Source organism: Rhinolophus sinicus, chromosome 13, assembly GCF_057876585.1.
Source record: "Rhinolophus sinicus isolate RSI-liver-muscle chromosome 13, RSI-T2T, whole genome shotgun sequence".
Classification (NCBI taxonomy): Eukaryota; Metazoa; Chordata; class Mammalia; order Chiroptera; family Rhinolophidae; genus Rhinolophus; species Rhinolophus sinicus.
Window position 1 is genome coordinate 63,374,938 of NC_142513.1, and position 21,130 is coordinate 63,396,067.

General features: G+C 36.4%; 1 protein-coding gene across 26 annotated transcripts in view; it reads right to left on the reverse strand.

Moving 5' to 3' along the window:
- Positions 1-21,130, reverse strand: part of SCAPER (S-phase cyclin A associated protein in the ER) — a 220,490-nt gene that overhangs the window by 145,354 nt on the left and 54,006 nt on the right. For 18 of the 26 annotated variants that reach the window (XM_088789438.1, XM_088789431.1, XM_088789429.1 and 15 more), the window contains 7 exons: positions 19,803-20,039; positions 14,708-14,878; positions 13,759-13,834; positions 13,438-13,555; positions 13,060-13,171; positions 9,661-9,801; positions 1,257-1,412 (listed from right to left, as the gene is read on the reverse strand). In XM_088789438.1, the coding sequence (XP_088645564.1) occupies positions 1,257-1,412; positions 9,661-9,801; positions 13,060-13,171; positions 13,438-13,555; positions 13,759-13,834; positions 14,708-14,878; positions 19,803-20,039 (1,011 nt within the window). The remainder of the gene's footprint in view (positions 1-1,256; positions 1,413-9,660; positions 9,802-13,059; positions 13,172-13,437; positions 13,556-13,758; positions 13,835-14,707; positions 14,879-19,802; positions 20,040-21,130) is intronic. The other 8 variants (XM_074318197.2, XM_074318182.2, XM_074318176.2 and 5 more) reach the window with 1 other exon arrangement.

A 21,130-nucleotide genomic window follows, 5' to 3' on the forward strand; every position in this document is an offset into this window, starting at 1 on the left:
AGTTAATACTGAAATAACGTGTAAATGATTGCAATGAAAATTTTCGCTACTCCTTAAAGAGGAAAAGCTCAAGATCCTCCCACAGAAGCATTCTGTATTTTTCAACATGAGTTAGCTGGGCACTCACATTACAATAAGACACTGCATCCAAATCAAAGAGAGATCAGGGATGCATGTGGAAATGCCTACTAATGCCCATAAAGAGAAAAAAGTAGTCAATAAACTTTAAAATGTATCGAGTTTTAACTTCCTGTAACACAGTAACAAAGCTCTGTGTGGGCCGCTCCCTCGGCCTACAGTGCTCCCTCACGTCTCCTGCACAAAACACCTCCTCATCACCTGCATCTGTCTCGTTTTTCAAAACTTAGTTGAGGTATCACCTCATCCAAGAAGCTTTTCCTGACTTCCTCATGTTCTGGCCACTCCCAATTTGAGCACGGTGTTTCCCTTTGTACTTCCAGGGCTGCCATTATGGTGCACTTGTCCTGATGGGTTAAGATTTATTTCCATATCTGTCTCCCCACAGAGAACAAGGATGTATCTTTCTCATGTCCTTGAGCCTAGCACAGCATATGGTTTATAGGAGGAACTCTATAAATGATCACTGAATGAGTGAACAAATAAATGTTAGTCATAATAGATGAAGTATGTCTGCATTTATATTTGAATATTGTAATATTTGTTTTCTACATGAAAATGTCAGGTCCTTAAAGAGTGTCACAGATAATGCTTTCTACTGAGAAAGATATAAAATAGTTTATCAACATCAGTAGAGCTTAGGTGTTAACCTTTCTTTCCATCCTGAAAATGGCAGCCGAGGGTTTGCTACAGAGGTTAAAAGTATCTGATGGCACTCCTCTATAAATGACAGCTGCTCCTTGTCATAATTGTAAAGGTTCCCCAGTTTGTAAAGGCTATACTGCTTCAAAACAATTTATTCTTAGTCGGGAGAAATGGAGTATATTCTTACACAACCCAATTTGAAAAGAACAGATCCTACCACAGCCAGAACAATTAAGTCCTTCCCCTCGTGGAGACTGGAGATTCAAAGCCTGTAAGTGCAGGCCCCTGACGAAAGCACTGACTGCCTTAACTGAAGGAGTGCACCCTGTCTTTGGCAATCAGACTTCATGCTTCCACACGGTGCTGTACTAAACCACGCACTGCTGGGAGCAGAGCGTAGGTCTTATTCCTTTCTGGAGATGGGCCTAGGAAGTGGCAGGTGATCAATAAATGCCTGCCAAATAAAATTCTACCTGGACAGCTTCATCACGTGCTTGCTTTTCTTCCTGTCTTCGCTGACGTTCTTCCTGTAACTCATTAAGCCTCTGCTCATATTCTTTCAATTTCGATAAAACATCATGGCGTTTATTCTGGGCTTCAAGGGTATTTATGAAGGCAATTTCATTTACCTTCAATAAAAACAAAGAAAGTCAATTTCAAATCAAGTTAATTCAAGGATATATCACAAAAATAAACGTAAACAATCTTTATATTATAACATAAACCACTGGTAAGGCATAAAACAAAAACTGAATGACTTATGGATGTTTTTCCTTTTACCTCAAAAATGGATAATAACCTACTGTACATAACAAATCCATAGGCCTCAGTAAGAACCGATTTAAAGTAAATAAAGATCTGCCACTGAAAATAATTTTAAGAAACAAATGAAGATTCTTATAGAGACCATCTTGATAAAGTTCTACTTAATATCATTGTGATTTGCAACTATACAAATTACATTAAGATTTAAATAGGTCCATATACATTAATGAGTTTGAAAGGACAAATCTTAAATAACAAATCATTGCTTTCAACATACATTGAATGAGTGACAAGGTACAAGACACTGAAGTCTACACTGCATCCTCAACTTCACATATATGGTTTTTTAACAGCCAAGTTTTAGTACAGAGTACACTTTTTATGAGTAAAGCATAGCTAACAACAAAGCTGGAAAAAGTCGGTTGGGGCTGAATTTCTCATTCTGTAAAGCCAAAGGGATACAGTGAAAATGGTACAGGGAAATAGGGAAGTAAACACAGGGGCTTGCGCTCTTTGACATAAGCAGACTCCAGGAATCCATGCTGAATGAAATAAAACCTATCACTAGACATTTTATAAATCTCAGATGAGAAAGTCTGAATACAATTCTAACAAAGATTTCCCAATCTCCATGCCATGTGTCCTCTTTTATAAATACTTTAAGTAGATTAATAATATAACCATCTTTCAACAGATACTGAAAGTACAAAGACAAAAGGTATATTCAAGGAAAATTATTCATGCTATATCAGGGCTCACATGTTAAGCATACTCAAGATGTAAGAAAAGGAATGGGATCTAATGCTCTAGAAAGAATAAAACAAAAATCAAGAGGGAAGAGTGTGCACATATCGGATAAAAAATCTAATCTGTGATGTTGGTAAAGAGCTACAGAGTATCAGTTATGCAAGATAAGTAAATCTGGAGATGTAATGTACAGCATGGTGATGAGAGTTAACAAGGCTGTATTACACACTTGAAATCTGCTAAGGAGATAGATCTTAGTAAAAATCTTCTCAACACACACACACATGTGCACAAATGGTACGTAGGTAAGGAGATATGTTAATTACCTGGAATGTGGTGATCATCCCACAATGTGTATGTATATCAAAACATCAAGCTTGATACCTTAATATATAGCATTTTTATGTCAACAGCTCAATGAAGCTGTTAATTAAATATAAGGAAAGAAGGAAGGGCGGGAGGGAGGGAGAAATTAACCGGAAAATAAAAAACCCAACCTGGAAGAAAACATAACCCAGCAAACAGCAGAAAATCCCTTGGCAAACTTTGTAATGTACAAGTAGTTAACCAGAACCCGGATTTAAAGGTACCAAAAGATGATAAAATAGTATAAGTGTCTAATCACACTGTAGTACACCTGAAGCTAACATAATATTGTATGTCAACTGTAACTGAAAAATAAAATTTTTTAAAGTTTGAAATATCTGAAGTATGCTGTTTTTTTTTTAAATTTTTGTTTTCCATTCTGAATGTATGTGCATATGTATGTATGTACACATATACATATGTATAAACATATACTCAGAAAAATTGGAAAACAGAGAAAATGAGGAAGAAGGAAAAAAACACACTTCTAAAACAGCTCTCAACCATAGACATCAGTGGTTACCATTTCTTATATAATTTTTCTCTGCATAGATGGTTTAAGCTGTGGAGGGTTGTGAGGGGATGGGAATAATCAAAGCTATGACCATTATGTACAGTAGTTTTATGTATGTCTTCATTTAGTATTTTTAAAAAATAATTTTCTATGTTATTACTCAGTATTTGTAAACATATTAGCTACATTATTATTTATTTCTTTGAATGACTATGCCAGTTTTTCAACTATTTCTCATCAGGCATTTGCAGTTCATGATATTATAAATGATTCTATGTTTTGTGTATGAAGACTTTTTTCTCCTTATTTTTGTTGATTTCTATGGGTACTGAGAATGAACATTTTTAAGATTCTTGAAGAAAAATAAACTGCTTGTACAAAAAAAAATTATACTGATAAAATAAAGGAAAATGAGACAACTAAAGAAGAAGACAAAAGTAACACTACGACAGAATTAATTAAATTAGAAGAAGCACACAACAGAATAAAGAATAAAGATGGTAAAAAAATCCAATCCCTGATAGAGGAAAAGCTCGTGATAATCAGTTAATGCAGACTTCATAGATACAATTTACGCAGATACAGAAAGAAATTAAACTGAGGAATTTATAGTTACAGAGTAAAATGTAAATGTTATAAACCTTAACCATGTACACATAATAAAACTATGAAATACTGTTGAGAGGAGATTAGAAAAAATGAAAAGAAAGATGAGTGCTAATTTCCTCATTTCTTTTAGCAGGGTCTCTCTCAAAATTGTCAGAAACTGAAATGAAGTTTAGTAAATATGATAATTCCCAATGCATAACATTTCTCATGACTTTATAAGAAACTTACAGGAAGTAATTCCTCTTGTGATAAAGAAACATTTACTACAGATTCAATAATTCCCTCAATTTTACTTCCATTTCACTTCCATCTCTTAAAATGGAACTCAAATAGAGAGTAACACTTCTTAAGAAGTATCATGTATAGTACAGCTCTATTTTATAAAGTCATCTATTCATATAATCTGAGTAATACTCCGGAGAGATGTCTGGGAGAGCTTTTACTTAATGAAAATGGTAGCTAACTCTAAGGGTGGGATTTTGAATTTCTTTTGCTGTCCTGTGGAAATTCTTTAAAGTTAGAATAATTTTTACAATAATAAAATGGACATTCTTTTAAATATAACAATATTAAAGAAAGTTATTGTCCATTTATGTTAAGATAATGAGCTTACATGAAGACTATAGTCCTTACACGAGTAAGCCTTAGACACAGGTTTTTAAGCTAAGAGGCTATACAATAATTCCCTTCAGAAAGATTAACTTGAAGGCAAGAATATTAACTGCAAATATTTAGGAGATAAAAAGAAACTTGTAGCAGCTGCAATACAAGAGAAAAACACATGAGAAACTACAGAATTTATACCTGAATATATACATGGTACTTGGGGGAAGAAAGAAAAGACTAGCGTATCTTTGTGCCTTATACACAAAAACTGGTCAAAAAAAAACGAACCCAAAATAGTCCATCAAAGTAAATAAGCACAAATGTTCCAAGTCTAGGTTAACAGGAGACTAATAATAAGGTTATCTGAAATATGGAGTCCAGGATGAGCACATGGTTTGGGATAAAGGGGTGGGGAACTGCTGAGTCTCAGTGGATACAATCACCAAGCAACAGGTAATTAATGTGGAGGCAGTGGGGCTACAGATTCAGGTCTAGAAGTCACTGCTGAGAGGAGGCTTGCTGCTATGATACCGATTGTCACTCAAGAAAGGAATCAGTGAAGGGGACTCAGGATAATTCCATTTCAGCAGCAAAAGAAAAAGGGAAGATAATAAAGGATGGGTTAGAAAAGCAGACGGAAAATCAAGACGTTACCAAACACAGTATTCTAGAAAAATGGGCCTGACAGTGTTCAGAAGGAAGAGGTTCAGACAAAGCTTTCAAACGCAGTGATGACAGCGTACCAATGGGAAAGGAACATGCAGTGCAGCATGGAGGGCAAGTGGCGGTGTACGGGTAGAAGGCGTGGGTGCTGAGGCGGTAGACATGAGCTCTTTCCAAGGACTCTGGGTATATACCACAGGGGACAACAGGCCATCTACACAGGGGTATGAAGAAGCAGGCAATCTAGAGGAGAAAAGCAAGGGGCAGGCACAAGAAGACAACTGATGAAGCCAAGTTCAAGAGCAGGCAAGAGACCCACACAGCGCAGGAACAGGGCAACTGCCCTAAAGAAGGGAAAGCATGTCTTTCCAGCAAAAAGAAAAACAGGAATACAAATAAACTTATTATGAGTCGAGATGTTACAACTACAAATGAATCAAGGTGACCATGAAGAAACTGAAAATGAAAGTTAGTTTTATATTGGAATCAGGTTCTGAATTAATGGTGGCCGCAATGATAGCAACTGTCAACTGAATTCTAAATGAGTTATTTTAAACCCTCTGAGTACCTAAATAGGAACTAAGAAATTTTAAATGACTATTAATTTACTCTAAGAACACACGAAAAGCATATATGGAAAAAAAATTGTATCTTGATTAAATAACAGGACTGAAATGAATAATATATTTGGTACATGTGTCAAGGAAAGTACAGTCCTATTGAAACCTAAAGATATCTTTTAAGACCTAAAAAAAAAAAAAATGAAAAATCACTGGATTATTAGTATTTTTGGATTAGTGATAAAACAACAGAAATGCATTAGGGACTTAAGAAAAAATTCAGAAGTTTAACATAAATAGGATGGTTGTTCTGCAATTCCAGTACTTTACAGAGTATTACAGGACACAACATGCACAATGTAATTAAATTTTTCCATTAATTCTTTGAGATTTAGGTAAGACTATTCCTATTGTATAGCTTAACAAAGGTACCAGGAGGTGAAATAATGCCTAAAGTCATTCAGCTACTAAGTGATTGACTCAGGACTCAAATCCAAACTTATCTAACTCCAGAGAATTCAAAATTTACTTTTGAAGAAGGAGCCACTGTTTGATATAGGTGACACCAAATTTCCTGATCATCAGAATGACCTGGACGGCTTAAGAAAAAGTTCCCCAGGCCACACTCCTGCATTACTGAAAAGACCCTGCAAAAAAAAAAAAAAAATGAATACATAAAGGCTTGGGAACGTGTCTTTTTAACAACTCAGATGACTGTTACGATCAGGAAAGATTGGGACACACTGGCATGTGACAAAAACCAAAGGCAGAAGGCGGTTTTGTCTCACAAATTAAAATGTCTGGGCATGAAAGTAAGTGGCAATGCTTCACACAAATTTTTAAGATATTTATGTAATCATACTAAGAACAATTCAATCATAAAACTTTTAAATGAACGAGAGAACAAGAACAAAACTAGACTGCCTACTTTCTTTGTACATGTAACACATTTCAAAATAGGATTTTGAAGGGAAAGCAATAAAAATTAAGAGAACCAACAGGGCAGCAATTGGTGGCAGGGTTTTAAAGCATTGCTTCCTATCAGCAAAAATTTCAGTACAGACTCATGACTCAGTTAACCGTGATCAAGAATTTGAAAAACTACAAATAGCAGCTGATATTGTCACATAAAGACACAAAGCTGTTGACCATCTAGATGAAAATTATTTAAACTGCATTTTGTGTTAATATGCTTCTAGAGTCACTTTGTCTTACAGAAATTATAATAAAAGTAAATATATTAAGCAGTTAGACAAATCAAAATTCACATAAATCAGATGAAGGAAAAAAACACCCCACAAAATGGGAATACTAAACCTATATAATCACAATGGTAAAATCAGAGGCTTTGGGACCACAATGACCTGGATTTTAATTCTGACTGTGTGACAACCAACAATCTGCCTTCAGATTGCTCCTCTGAAATATAAAGACAATAACACATAGTTCAGAACTTCTACTTCCAGCCATGATGGAATAACAGGGTCCAGATGCACCCTCCCACCTTAAGCGACTAAAACATTAGACAAATATATAAAACATGAAATCCCATTAATGTAATACACCCAATATCAACAGATCAAAGGACAAGAAAGAGTATTATTTCAACAGACGCACAAAAAGCATTTGACAAAATCAAACATCCCTTCGTTATAAAAAGTCAACTAGGAATACAAAATACTAGCAATAGGAGAAAAGCTGCCTCAATCTCATGCAGGGCATCTATGAAAACCCCACACCTACCATCAGACTTTATAAGAGACTAAAGGACCCCCCAGCAAAGATGAGGAACATGAGGATGTACACTCGTACCACTTCTACTCAACATGCACAGTAGGTTCTATCCACAGCGATAAGCAATGAAAAGAAATCAAAGGCACCCAGATTGGAAAGGAAGTAAAACTGTCCCTGTTTGCAGATGGCATGATCTGCTATATAGAACATGCGAAAGAATCCACTAAAAGTCTATTAGAACTAATGAACAAGTAAAAAGCAAGGTTTCAGGAGACAAGATCAGTATGTAAAAATCAATTGTGTTTCTATACACTAGCAATAAACAATCCAAAAATGAAATTAAGGAGACAATTCCATTTACAATCACATCCAATAGACAATACTTACGAAGAAGTTTAAACATGGAGGTGAAAGACTTGTACACTGAAAACTACAAAACTCTGCTTTAAGAATTCAAAGATTTAAATAAATGGAAAGATAGCTTGTATTCATGGGTTGAAAGATCTAATATTATTTTAAAAATTAACTGCAACCTGAAATTACACCACATACAAAAATTAACTCAAAATGGAACACAGACCTCATTAAGAACTTAAGAAAAAATATTAGTGACCTAAGTTTAGGTAAAGATTTTTTAAATAGGACACAAAGCCCACTAAGTATAAAAGAAAAAGGTCACTATATCGAACTTTATAAATTTTTAAAACTTCAAAAGACACGGTTAAGAAAATGCAAAAGCAATCCACAGACTGAGAGAAAAGATCTGCAAACCATAGATCTTATTATCTAACCACACAAAGTCTTCTAAGAAATCCTGTTACTTGCGACAACATGGATGAACCTGGAAGGCATTATGCTAAGTGAAATAAGCCAGACAAAGAAAGATAAATACTGCACGCTATCACTTGTATTTGGAATTTTTAAATAAAAAAGTCAAACTCATGAAAACGAAGAGTGGAAAAATAGTTGCCAGGGACTGGGGAGCGAGGGTGGGTGACAGGGAGAGGCTGGTAAAGGGTACAAACTGTCAGGTCCAAGATCAGTAAGACCGGAGATCTGATGTATGAATAAAACACAGGTGGCAACACTGCACTGTATAACTGAAATACGCTAAGCCAGTAGAGCTGAAATGTTTTCACACACAGGGAAGGTGAGTGCACGAGGTGATGGACATGGTGATGAACTTGACTGGGGGAACGCTTCAATATATCACTATTTGGTCAATTACATCCCAATAAAGCTGAAAAAAACAAGCACAGTTATAATGAACCAATCTGACTTTAAAAAATGAACCAGATGTTTGCACAAACATTTCACCCAATAAGAGATGCGGACAGGAAGTACTTGAAAAGATGTTCAAGATGCAAATGAAAACCACAGGGGACACTATCCACACACATGAAAAGGAATGGCTGAGATTACAATGTGGAACCACCTCAACTGTTGGGGACAACGTGGCTGACTGAACTCACAGGCACTCCTGGTCAAGCGGGGTAACAGTACGACCACTTTGGAAACTGTTTCCTTACAAGTTAAACAGGAACCTGTGAGAAGACTCTGCCAATTCACTCTCCGGTATTTACCCAGGAAAATAAAAGCGCATGTGTGCACAGAGACTTGTGCGTGAATGTTCTCAGCAGCTGTATCTGTAACAGCCAAAAATTGGAATGAAAACAAATGTCCACCAGCAGGTGACTCAATTAGCAAATTATGGCATTTCTATACAGTGGCATGTGGCATACTTCTCAGCAATGAAAAGGAACTGGTATGCACAACAGCATGGAGAAATCAAAATAACTATGGTGAGTGAAAGACACCAGAGGAAAGAGTTCATACTGTATGATTCCATTCATGTAAAATTCTAGAAAATGTTAACATCTATAGTGACAAAAAGCAGATCAGCAATAGCATGGTAACAGTTAGAGGAAGGAAGGAATTACAAAGAAGCACGAAGGAACTTTTGAGGGTGATGGAATTGTTTATTATCTTCATTGCACTGATAGTTTCTGAAATATATACATGTCAAAACTCATCAAACTGATGCTTTACATATGTGCTATTTACTGTCTGTCAATTATACCTCAATAATGCTGTAAAAAAACCTCTCTTACACACACACACACACACACACACCAGCACACACATGATTATTGTTAAGGGTAAGATACTGTACCAGGAAAGTTTTAAACAAGTCTGTAAAAATGCTCTGCCATTCTGGCACAGAATAAACACTTCATACACGTCAGCTTCTTGTATAGCAACTGGAAAAGTACTGGGGTAACTAATTCAATGTTCAAGGCACCAAAAACATACCTTAGCTTCTTCCTCTTGAGCTTTTTTAACAATTGCTTGTAACTGCACCTCTCGTTTAAATTCGGCATGAAGTAATTTCTCCTCCATCATCCGACGTCGTTGCTCTAGCAATTCTTCCTTCCATTTCCGGACATCTTTTTCCTATATACAGTGAATTATCACACCATCACTTTTAGCACATAGCCGCTTAACAGAAGTGCAACTGATAAACAGCTCAGGAATTATATAAAGTCTAGACCAGGAAACGAATTAGTGGAGCATGGCTAAGGATAAAGAACAGATTTTAATGACAGACTGCTTGAGTTAAAAATGGTAACTCGGTAACTTGCTAGCTACGTATAATGGGCAACGTTTTAAGCCTATGTCTCAGGGCCCTTATCTAGAACAAGAGAACAGTAATACCTAACTCACTGGACTGTTCTCAAGATTGAGTCAATGTACGTACAACTCTCAGAACAGTACATCATACATGACTCAATAGAAACATTTGCTGTTGTTACTATACTATGAGTACACTTAAAATAAAAATATTTCTTATCCTTATAGACATAATGTGTCTATAACCCAAAATGAAGACAAGTAATTTTATCCTAAAGGTTGGAAAACAGTTAGAAGTCTGAAAACATCACATTTGTCTGCATAAGACACATTCTCTAAAGCAAAGAGAGAGGGTTTAGCTACAGAAGAATAAAAACAGATATTTTCATTGCCTTTAGTTCCTTAAAACAATATCAAACAGAAGTAAAAGACCTGTTCTGTGCTCCAGGAAATCAGATCCAGCACCAATGAGAATAAATTATAGCCAATCAGATGTTGGCTCAACATGAATGAAAAAGAAACTAACATTTCAACTGAATTTTAGCTATATACTTACATGTTTAACCACCTAAGAAAGTATAATGCAGAAACAGCACTGGGTTTAGAAGCTAGAAGACAGGTTCTTAACGCCCTAGCTAAGATCGTGACACTGAAAACTGCACTCGGCCTCTCCTAGACTCAGTTTTCACATTTGTAAAATGGGATTGAGTACCTGTTCACTTCTGTATACCTCAGAGTTACCGTGCTGACAGATAGGTGAGACCACATATGGGAAAGTGTTGAAACAATAGCCCTTATACAAATGCATGGTGGGATTTCTCATTAACATTAATCAAAGGGTTACCTACATTGATGGGAAAATTAAACCAGACAACCTCGATGCCCCGCTTCAAGAATTAATCTCCAAATTATGGGAGGCTTTATTATATGTTGAGTAAATAGACTATGTAATTTTATTGTATTAGAAACACAGTAAGTAGTTGTGGTTGTGTTAGAGCATTTCTCAAAAGCTGAAAATGAAATGATACATTAACTCTTACAGAATCCCAGAACATGGAGACTGTTTTTCATATTTGCCCTATTCATTCTAAAAGATTAAAATTAAAATCATGACAAATTATTGAGATTCCAATAAAGAGAAAAATCACAAATTTTCTTCCTTCCCCAGTCAACTTTTTGTACTAAAGAGAATCTTACGCAACCTCATTTTTTAAAATCTTCAAATTATTTGGTCCAATTATCTCTCCCACATGTAGAATACACATTATGCGTAACAATATTTCCCCCCTGTGCATACTGGTACTCTTTCCAAGTGCCAGAGGTAACGAAGGAGTGAGTACACCTCCACTGGAAAGCTCAGGTACCTTTTGTCACACTGCGTTAGGTACTTTAGTGCACAAGCTCCAAGATGGTTCCATGATCCCAGGCACCTGGTATTCAGAGGGAATACAGGGATGTAATTCCCTCCCACACTGTATCAGGACTGTGACCAACAGAACACGGCAAATGTGATGGCAGGTCACTTCCGAGATCAGGGTATAAAAGACAGTTGCAGTGCAGCTTCCACTTTGGCAGCTCACTGGTTCTTTCTTCCTCTCCCTCTCAGATGACTTTCTATGGGGAAGCCAGTGACCGTGTCATGAAGGCCCACCTGGCAAGGGACTGAGGTCTATAGCCACCTGTTAAAAGGACCTGAGGCCTGACAAAACCACATGAGTGCATCTGGAAGTGGGTCCTTTGACTGCTGCCCCTACCGACAGGTTGACGACCACGTCATGAGAGGCTCTGAACAAAAACCATTCGGCAAGCTGCTCCTGGTTTCCTTGCCCATAAACACCGAGAGCTAATAATGTGTGCTGTTTCCAGCTGCTAAGTTCTGAGGTCATCTGTCACATAGAACACATGACCAATGTAGCACTCACCTATGTCTGCCGCATGTGACTACAATAAAAATGGTCGTATACCAAGCACCAGCCATCCTAGAAGTATGCTCACACACCTGCCACATTTAATCATCGAACAGGTTAATTAATAATCACAATTGTCATTTTACAGATGAAGAAACTGAAGTCAATATTGTGAAGTAACTTGCCCAGGGCAAAACCAGGAGGACTGGACCTGCTTGGCCATTTCCAGAGCCCGTGATCCTTCCACTATTCCACACTGGTCAGAAGTTACACTGCTCCAAATACTCAAAGACTCTGTTCTACAAATCTCTTCAGTGCCCCACTTATTCAAATGTGATAATATATGGCTCAAAACTGTCCTGTCACGTCATTCTACACTTTGCACAAGACTCCCAAAGGAAACGCTGTCTTGAAAACAACAAGGTACAGTTTCAATAATCCATGCCAACTCTGCAAAACAACGCTTACTAGCTAATTTAGGAATGACAAATTCATTTTTTATTTTTCATAGTAACCTTCTGTAGTTCAGCAGACATAAATGGTTTTGTTTCCTAGAGTATTTCATTATCTTTATAGTTCTTTTAGCTTCTCTCAGACCAGAAAGAAAAGTCAAGTTGAACATAAGCCCATTGGAACGGCCAGGTGGCTCAGGCGGTTGGAGCTCCTCCGTGCTCCTACTGCCGAAGGCTGCCGGTTCGATTCCCACATGGGCCAGTGGGCTCTCAACCACAAGGCTTCCGGTTTGACACCTCGACTCCCTCAAGGGATGGTGGGCTCCACCCCCTGCAACTAAGATTGAACACGGCACCTTGAGCTGCCGCTGAGCTCCCAGATGGCTCAGTTGGTTGGAGCACGTCCTCTCAACACCAAGGTTGCCGGTTCTACTCCTGCAAGGGGATGGTGGGCTGTGCCCCCTGCAACTAACAACAGCAACTGGACCTGGAGCTGAGCTGCGCCCTCCACAACTAAGACTGAAAGGACAACTTGAAGCTGAATGGCACGCTCCACAACTAAGACTGAAAGGACAACAACTTGACTTGGAAAAAATCCGGGAAGTACACACTGTTCCCCAGTAAAGTCCTGTTCCCTTCCCCAATAAAATCTTTTTTTAAAAAAAAGAAAATAAGCCCATCGATTTAAGGCTACCATAATTTGCTAAATATTAAAAACTCACCCTTTCTAACAATTTCTGAAGCTTTAATGTTTTCTCTTCACGTAACTTTTCCCTTAGCTGTTGTGCTTTCATTTGTTTTTCTTCATGTTTCTTCTTAGATTCTGCAATTGTCCTATTGTAACAAACAAATGAACACTAATATTTACATGATAAAACAAAAAATACTTTCTTTAGTCTTCACAGTTCTTAAGATAAATATAAAAAGAACACAAAACTCATTTGATCTAACATTTAAGGAAAACAAGGTCACTTGTGAGTGGATCTGGGACTGTCCTGAGTAATGTGCCCCCAAATCTTATGCAGCAGCTCTATTTACTAGCTAAGACTGGACAGTTTCCCTCCTGTGAAACACTGCAAATTACATTTCAAAGGCCAGACCTTTTCCGAGATGGGGAGGAAAGCTTTTCATGCATGTGAATCCCATGTCCTGGAGGTCTAGCAGGTTCCTCCTCTACAATATCCCCCCAGGATGTATTTTGGCGCCAAGATTCCCGAGCTGTTCAGAAGAAAGAAAAGTACTGTTACTACTTAAACACATTGTTCTATAAAGCTAACAATTGAGAACAGACTTTTAAAAGGCATCAGCATTCCACTCCAAATTATTCCTTTTCCATAGAAATCCATGTACTGAGATACCTATGCTATACCCCGCTGCCTGTACACACAACACACACACACATACAAACACACACACAATACCTTCATAATCTGCAAGGACATCGTTCCAGTCCATAGACATACCACAGAAAAATACACTCCCACTGCCCATGCTGGCCTACAATGTAAGAAGGAAAATGAAAAAACAAATATTTGAACGCAATTGTAACCTTAAAAAATGAACAACTATACATGAAATTTTCCTACCTGTTGCAAATACATTTCAAGTCACAAACAGTTCAAAAGTAGAATAAAGCTACATACCTCTTATAGTCACACTATCAAGTTAAAAATATCTTAGCCTAAACATTTTAAGAGGCAGACAAATCTACTTGCCAATTAATAGCAGAGACAAATCAAGTAAATTAGAAAAAAGCACAGCAGCTAATACTATCACAATACACTCTAATACACTGTACTATAATAATGTAGTGTAGTAGTACTACATACATTCTAACATATTCAGGGCATACATCACAAGATCTCAAGATTATTTTGGGGGCATAAAGATTTGACAGAAAAATATTTGAAACATTTACAGTTACTTTTATTCTTTAAGAAATCCCCCTCATCAACACATATGTCTTGAGCACTTAGTGACAGCACAGCAGTGTGTCATTTGCTTTTTATCAGAATAGAAAAAGTAAAATACCTAAGATTCTTCTTCAGTCTCTTTAATTACAATCTGAGTAATGTTGAGTTCTTACTTTATCTGAGATTCAATTTCTTGATTTGTAAAATGAAAGTAACAACTCCTGACTTATCAAATGCATTATGTTAAAAAACAGTAATGATAAAGTGCTAAAACAAGATTTACTACTGTGTACTGTTTGTCTCAATCACACGGAATAATAATGTCATGACTGGAAAAATATTTTTTAAAATTAATTTAAGTAGGACTAGATGAACTCTTGGTCCTTCTTGCCCTAAGAATTTTATTTCTGAATATAAATTCTTTTGAACAATTAGGTTAAAAATTCTAAAAGCTCACAGAAAAATCACTGTCGTTGTCAGTTTCAATATTAATATCATTGTTTTCTTCAGCTTCGATTTCTCTTGTTAACTGTTCCTCTTCAGCAATAGCACTAGCAATGGCTTCTTCATTGGCCTTTTCTAGACGATCTGCTAGCTCTTCCTTTTTGGCAAGAACTTCTGCCATGGACTATAAAGTGAAAAACAAGTAAACAGAATAAAGAATCCTCACTTGACTTCAAAAGGTTAAGTACTCATTTCTTCATGTTCTAATCACACACACAACATATACATAAAAGAGCACCTATCTAGAATTATAAAACCTGCGTCCAGCACCAGACTCAACCACTTAATAGCTGTGTGGAAGTTTCTTAAAACCAAGAGCCTTTTTTTGTATTCCATAAAATGGTACAATAATCCATGACTTACCTTCTTTACCAGACTGCTGTGTATAAGATACTGTGAAGTTACATAAATAACAAGTATTATTATTAATGACAGTGTGAATTTCATTTGAGTGCAAATACTCAAGTTATAGATCAAATATCTTAAAAACAAAAGAAAAATATTATACTATAAAGGGAACATAGGAAGAATTTATGTTGTAATGGTGATGATACCTTCTGAAGCTATATACCTAACTTAAAAATATGCACAAGTATTACAAATAATATTCATCAGAATCATTAATCGATAAATCCCTACGATAAGCTAAATATGTGTATTATAACCCTAAAGCTAAAATTCAAATAACAAAACAGAGTTATGGCTAATAAACCAACAAATTAGATAAAATGGAGTTATTATAATTAATCCAAAAGAGAGAAAAAAGGAGCTGAACAACAGATGAGTCAAAGGGAAAACAAATAGTGAGATGGCAGATTTACAGGAACAGTATCAACAATCACATTACCCAGAAAGAATCTAAACAAGTCAATAATAGAGATTTCTAACTGGATAAAAAGCGAGACCCAACCATATGCTGCCCATAAAAAAACCTCATTTAAATAGGAGACTATAAACAGGTTACAGGTAAAAGAGACACGATGCTAATACCATTCAAAAGAAAGCTGAAGTAGACACAGTAGATTTCAGAGCAAAAAACACCACGAGCCATAAAGGTCATTTCATAATGAAAAAAGAGTTAATTCATCCAAAAGACAAGACAATCATAAACATGTATGGACTTAATAACATAGCTTCAAAATACACGAACAAAAACCTGATAAAACTGCAAAAGAAAATAAAACCTAATGAGAATGTAAAATGGTGCAGCCACTTTGGAAAACAGTCTCATAGTTCCTCCCAAAAGTTAAATGTAAAGTTTCCATCCATAATACGACCAGCAATTCCACTCCTAGATATATACCCAGGAGAAATGAAAACATACGGCCACATGAAGCAGCAGTACTCATCATAGCCAAAAAGTGGAGACACCCTAAATGTCCATGAACTGAAGAATGGATAAAATGTGGAATATCTATGCAACAGAGTATTGTTTGGTCATATAAAGAAATGAAGTACTGCTACAGGCTAAAACACGAACGAACCTTGAAAACACACTGAGTGAAACAGCCAGTCAGAAAACATCACATATTGTATGATGACAATTATGTGAAATGTCCAGAACAGGTAAACCTATAAAGACAGAAAGCAGATGAGTGGTTGTCCAGGGCTGGGAGGGTGGGGTGAGAAGAAGTGCCTGTTAATGGGTACTGGATTTCTTTATGTACTGATGAAAATGATCTAAAACTGATGATGGTGATGTCTGCACGACTGTGAACATACTAAAAAAACATTGAATTATGCACTTTAAAAGGTAAATTGCGGGCCGGCCCAGTGGCTCAGGCGGTTAGAGCTCCATGCTCCTAACTCCGAAGGCTGCCGGTTTGATTCCCACATGGGCCAGTGGGCTCTCAACCACAAGGTTGTCAGTTCAATTCCTCGAGTCCCGCAAGGGATGGTGGGCAGCGCCCCCTGCAAGTAAAATTGAACACGGCACCTTGAGCTGAGCTGCCGCTGAGCTCCCGGGTGGCTCAGTTGGTTGTCGCGCATCCCCTCAACCACAAGGTTCCCGGTTCGACTCCCGCAAGGGATGGTGGGCTTTGCCCCCTGCAACTAGAAATGGCAACTGGACCTGGAGCTGAGCTGCGCCCTCCACAACTAAGACTGAAAGAACAACGTGAAGCTGAATGGCACCCTCCACAACTAAGATTGAAAAGACAACAACTTGACTTGGGGGAAAAAAAAAGTCCTGGAAGTACACACTGTTCCCCAATAAAGTCCTGTTCCCCTTCCCCAATAAAAAATAAAAATAAAAAATAAAAAAATCTTAAAAAAAAACAAAAATCTTTAAAAAAAAGGTAAATTGCATGTTATTTAATTATATCTTGACAAAGTTGTTTGCAAAAAAGATACATCCACAGTCACATCCAGAGATTTTCATACCCGTCTTTCAAATGACAAAAAAGGTATCGTTAATGGGCACAGACCTCAACATAACCATCAACAACACTGACCTAGGTGTTTTCCTAAGAGAAATGAAAACAAATGTTCAAAACAAAGACAAATGTTCGTGGCACCATTACTCACAACAGAGAACCTGGAAACAACTCAAACATGTCACCAACTGAATGGATGAACACACTGTGTTACTTGCATACAACAGAACACTCCTACAGACAATAAAAAGAATGAACTACTAATATACGTAACTATATGGATAGAACTCAAAATAATTATGCTGAGGGAAAGAAGCCACACAAAGATTACATTGTTCCATTTACATAGAGTTCTGAAAATGGCCATTATTATACAGTCACAGCAGAAAAACGATGCCATAGGAAGGGGATACAGAGAATGGCAGAAAGGGGAATGTGAAAACTTTTAGAGCCAATTGATATGTTCATCCTTTTAACTGAAGTGATGACTCCCGAGGTATAAACACATGTCAAAATTTATCAATTTGTGTATTTTAGATATGTGAAGTTTACTGAAAATCAGTTACATCTTAATAAAAGTATTTCAAATGCCAGTGCTTGAGCCCCAGCTCATCACTGAATTAGTGTGCACTGGACGCAGGCACGGGTGTCTTCTTTACAGCTTCCTCTCCTCCTTTCCATTTCAGCTCTCTCTTTCTCCTCTTTCCCCCACAAAACACACAAGAGTCTCCCAGGGGAAGAGACTATGGATGAGGGAGTTTAGATGAGAGACTAGTCCTGTGCGTCATAAGCTTTTTCTCTACAAACCCTAGAATACAGAAACTGACTGTTGTAACAACAATAGTGAATGCAAATATTAAAGTTGAATATATTGTACTTTGCAGAAAGTTCCCACGTGAGTCTATTTCTGCAATTTTATCTTCCCCAAAGTACATTTCTATTTAGTCTCTGAAGACCTGAAAAGACTTTAATTAGTAGAAGGAGAGCTTATGGATGAAATGATGATTCATTTATACTTGAAATTTAAGTAATTATCTGCAGACATCATCATTTTTTAAATTTTCAAATTTTCAGAAGTTGAAATTTTGACAAATCTGAAAAAATAGTTCCACGGTAGCTGGGTTTTCTATCAGCACTTTCTGACAGTGTTGGCAAAGGATGACCTTAAACAGAAAGGTTCTCAGTCATTTTCCGCTTTAGTTTCTGTTAAATAAGAGAACTACAGGTTGTTGTGTGACTTTGAACTGCTGTCTCACCACACTGTACTGAGAAAGAAAAGAAACGGCTGCTGCCATTCTCTATAATCCGCCACTGGGAACCTCAAGACCCAGTGCTCGTCTAGGGCAACCCACAGAAATATCACTGTCAAGACAAATTACAAAGTTTAAATCTTGACTTAAAATTCCTCTAAGACCTCTAAGAATATAGTAAAATTCATATTTAAAGCAGGGCTTATTTTCTTTCAAATATGTAAATTTGACCTTCAATATAACCAAGGGTTTTTAATATTCTACCACAAGCTTATTTACATACATAATCAAAAGAAAAATGAGGAAAGAAGAATCTTTAAATAGTAATTATGTTATGCTTCTTTAAGTATGGGATCCTTTTCCTCTTCTGAAATTTGATTGTCACGAAATCAATTTGCAAAATAAATTATTTAATATATCTCGCTATGAAAACAACAAACATAAATATCACCCCATATATTAAACACACTACTTATGTGACCATGATTATGTTCAACGTTTTAAAACATTCACACTAACAGACCCACGTTAAAAAAATGAAATTGTTCTTTATTCCTTATTAAGGGATCTAAATATTTGGTTTTCTTATTACTATAACCCTTACTTCTCCCTTAAACAAACTATATCAAGTTTCATCTGTATCTAATGTTATTATTTCTTTAAGATGTAAAATCTGGCCTATCACCATCTGCTGATAGCATGGCAAGACATTAAGTTTTGAAAGAAATTACAGTATACAGTGGCCATTAAAAAAATAAAATTTAAATAATTTTTCTAAACAACTTTTTATATGTGTCTATTTCTTTTGAAACTTACTTTTTAAAGAAAGCCAGCATGACCTAGTCTGGACTACCCACAGGTCAAGTATCTCAGTACTAAAGTGGGAAAGAGGAAGGCAGCGGCAGAAGTAAGTAATCATCCGAAACCATAAACCTATAAATAACCACTAATTAATGCGTTTTTAAAGATTCTGCAAGGGGTACAGTAAATAAATTTCATTGTAAACACTAACGCCAAGCAAATGATAAGCAGCAGCTGTCTGAAGTACTATGTCGAGAGACTTTTTAAAACTAAGTCCAGTAAGCACCATTTCCCATCTGCCAGAGTGCTAGGTGGTGCATGAAAAGCGTGTTACTGCTTTTCTTAATACAAGACTAAAAACCATTGATCAAATCACATACAAAGAGTTATTTAACTCTGACAGTCTCATTTCCTTCCTCTACAAAACAAGAAAAGTTTTAACTATATTGAAAAGGTTGCTATAAAGAATAAAATGTTGAAATGAAATACTATATATGTTTTGTAAAAAAATGTTTTGTAAAGTGTCAAGCAATACACAACACAATTATTATTGGGGTTTATGCCTCAGTAATAGATTACTGAGTTAATATGTGTACTCAAAATTCTGATAAGTTGTTCTTACCAAGTTAGCAGCACTCACATTTGAAATATCTGAAGAGTCCATTTCACTTTCCATCCTTGCTTTCTCTGCTGAAAATTTGTCTTCACTTGTATGAGAAGGAGGTGTGTCAGCTTGCTGAGTAATTGAAACACAGTCTGTATCAACATGAACAGGAAGTATTTCAGAAGTTCGCACAGAACTGTCTTGTAAGATACGACTGCCAGAGTTCTTGACATCATCGAATGTACTCGCTGTGAACTAACGAAACATATTTACAGAATGAATCAGTGATAATAAAAAATAGTCACCAACTACTCCACCTCAAAAAGCTGACTCTGCTTAACCTATCAACTGCGAAGTACCAGTTGATGAGCTGACAGACAACGCACTCATCTGTTTTGTATGTTTCAAGTGTAAGAAAAGAAGCCATGAAGCATGCAGCCACAATTTTTACTTGCCCACCTACAATGTCCAGGTTTTTGTCTGACTGCTTTAAAAAATCAAGCAACATACATTGTAGTGATACTTCACTTCAGCAGCCTACTCCTGATGAGCACTTGAAGACATACCTCACAAAAGCTATCTAGCCACAAGTATACACTTTGTCTCATATGCAAGTAACTAACGGTATTTATTTACATGGTTTTTATGAAGACTGTCTTTTCAAATGAAAGCACTTTTCACCAACATATATACTTGCAGAGTATTTTACTCAAAAATATGAAACGTGCTCTCTTTAGATAACATTAAAACAACATCTAAGCATCTTTCATGAAGACCCAACATGGTACATAATAGCAATTCTGAGATCCAAAAGAGAAATACACCATAAAAGAGTACAAGATATCTCCGCATGCAGTTTCATTATGCAAATCATATTCTTTAGATTTTGACATCCTCCAACTCCCATTTAGGAATATTTAACACATAGTCAACATAACTGTGAAAACAATAGAAAACAGATACGACATTGGAGTAGGCCAAATACATATCCATTTTTTTAAATCCGTCTAGTTTAATGAATAGAAACAAGCCTTTATTTTCACTTTCAAACAGAGTACAGAAAGAACGCTGCTGTGTTTCCCAATTACACTCAGAGTAATGAGCTCCAAGTAGAGCTCAACTCTAAAATTTTGAACTTAAAACTCGCTCACTACTTAAATAAACTTTAGATAAATATTGCAGTGGCCATAAAACGCACAGTTTGATTAATTATTTATATAAATATTAAACTTGGCCAAGTCTTATAAACTACTTTAAAAATTCTATTGGTCAGAACTTAAAGGGTCCAAAAATGTGTTATTTTAGCATAAGCATTATTTAAATTGTATCACTTTGTTTACACTGCT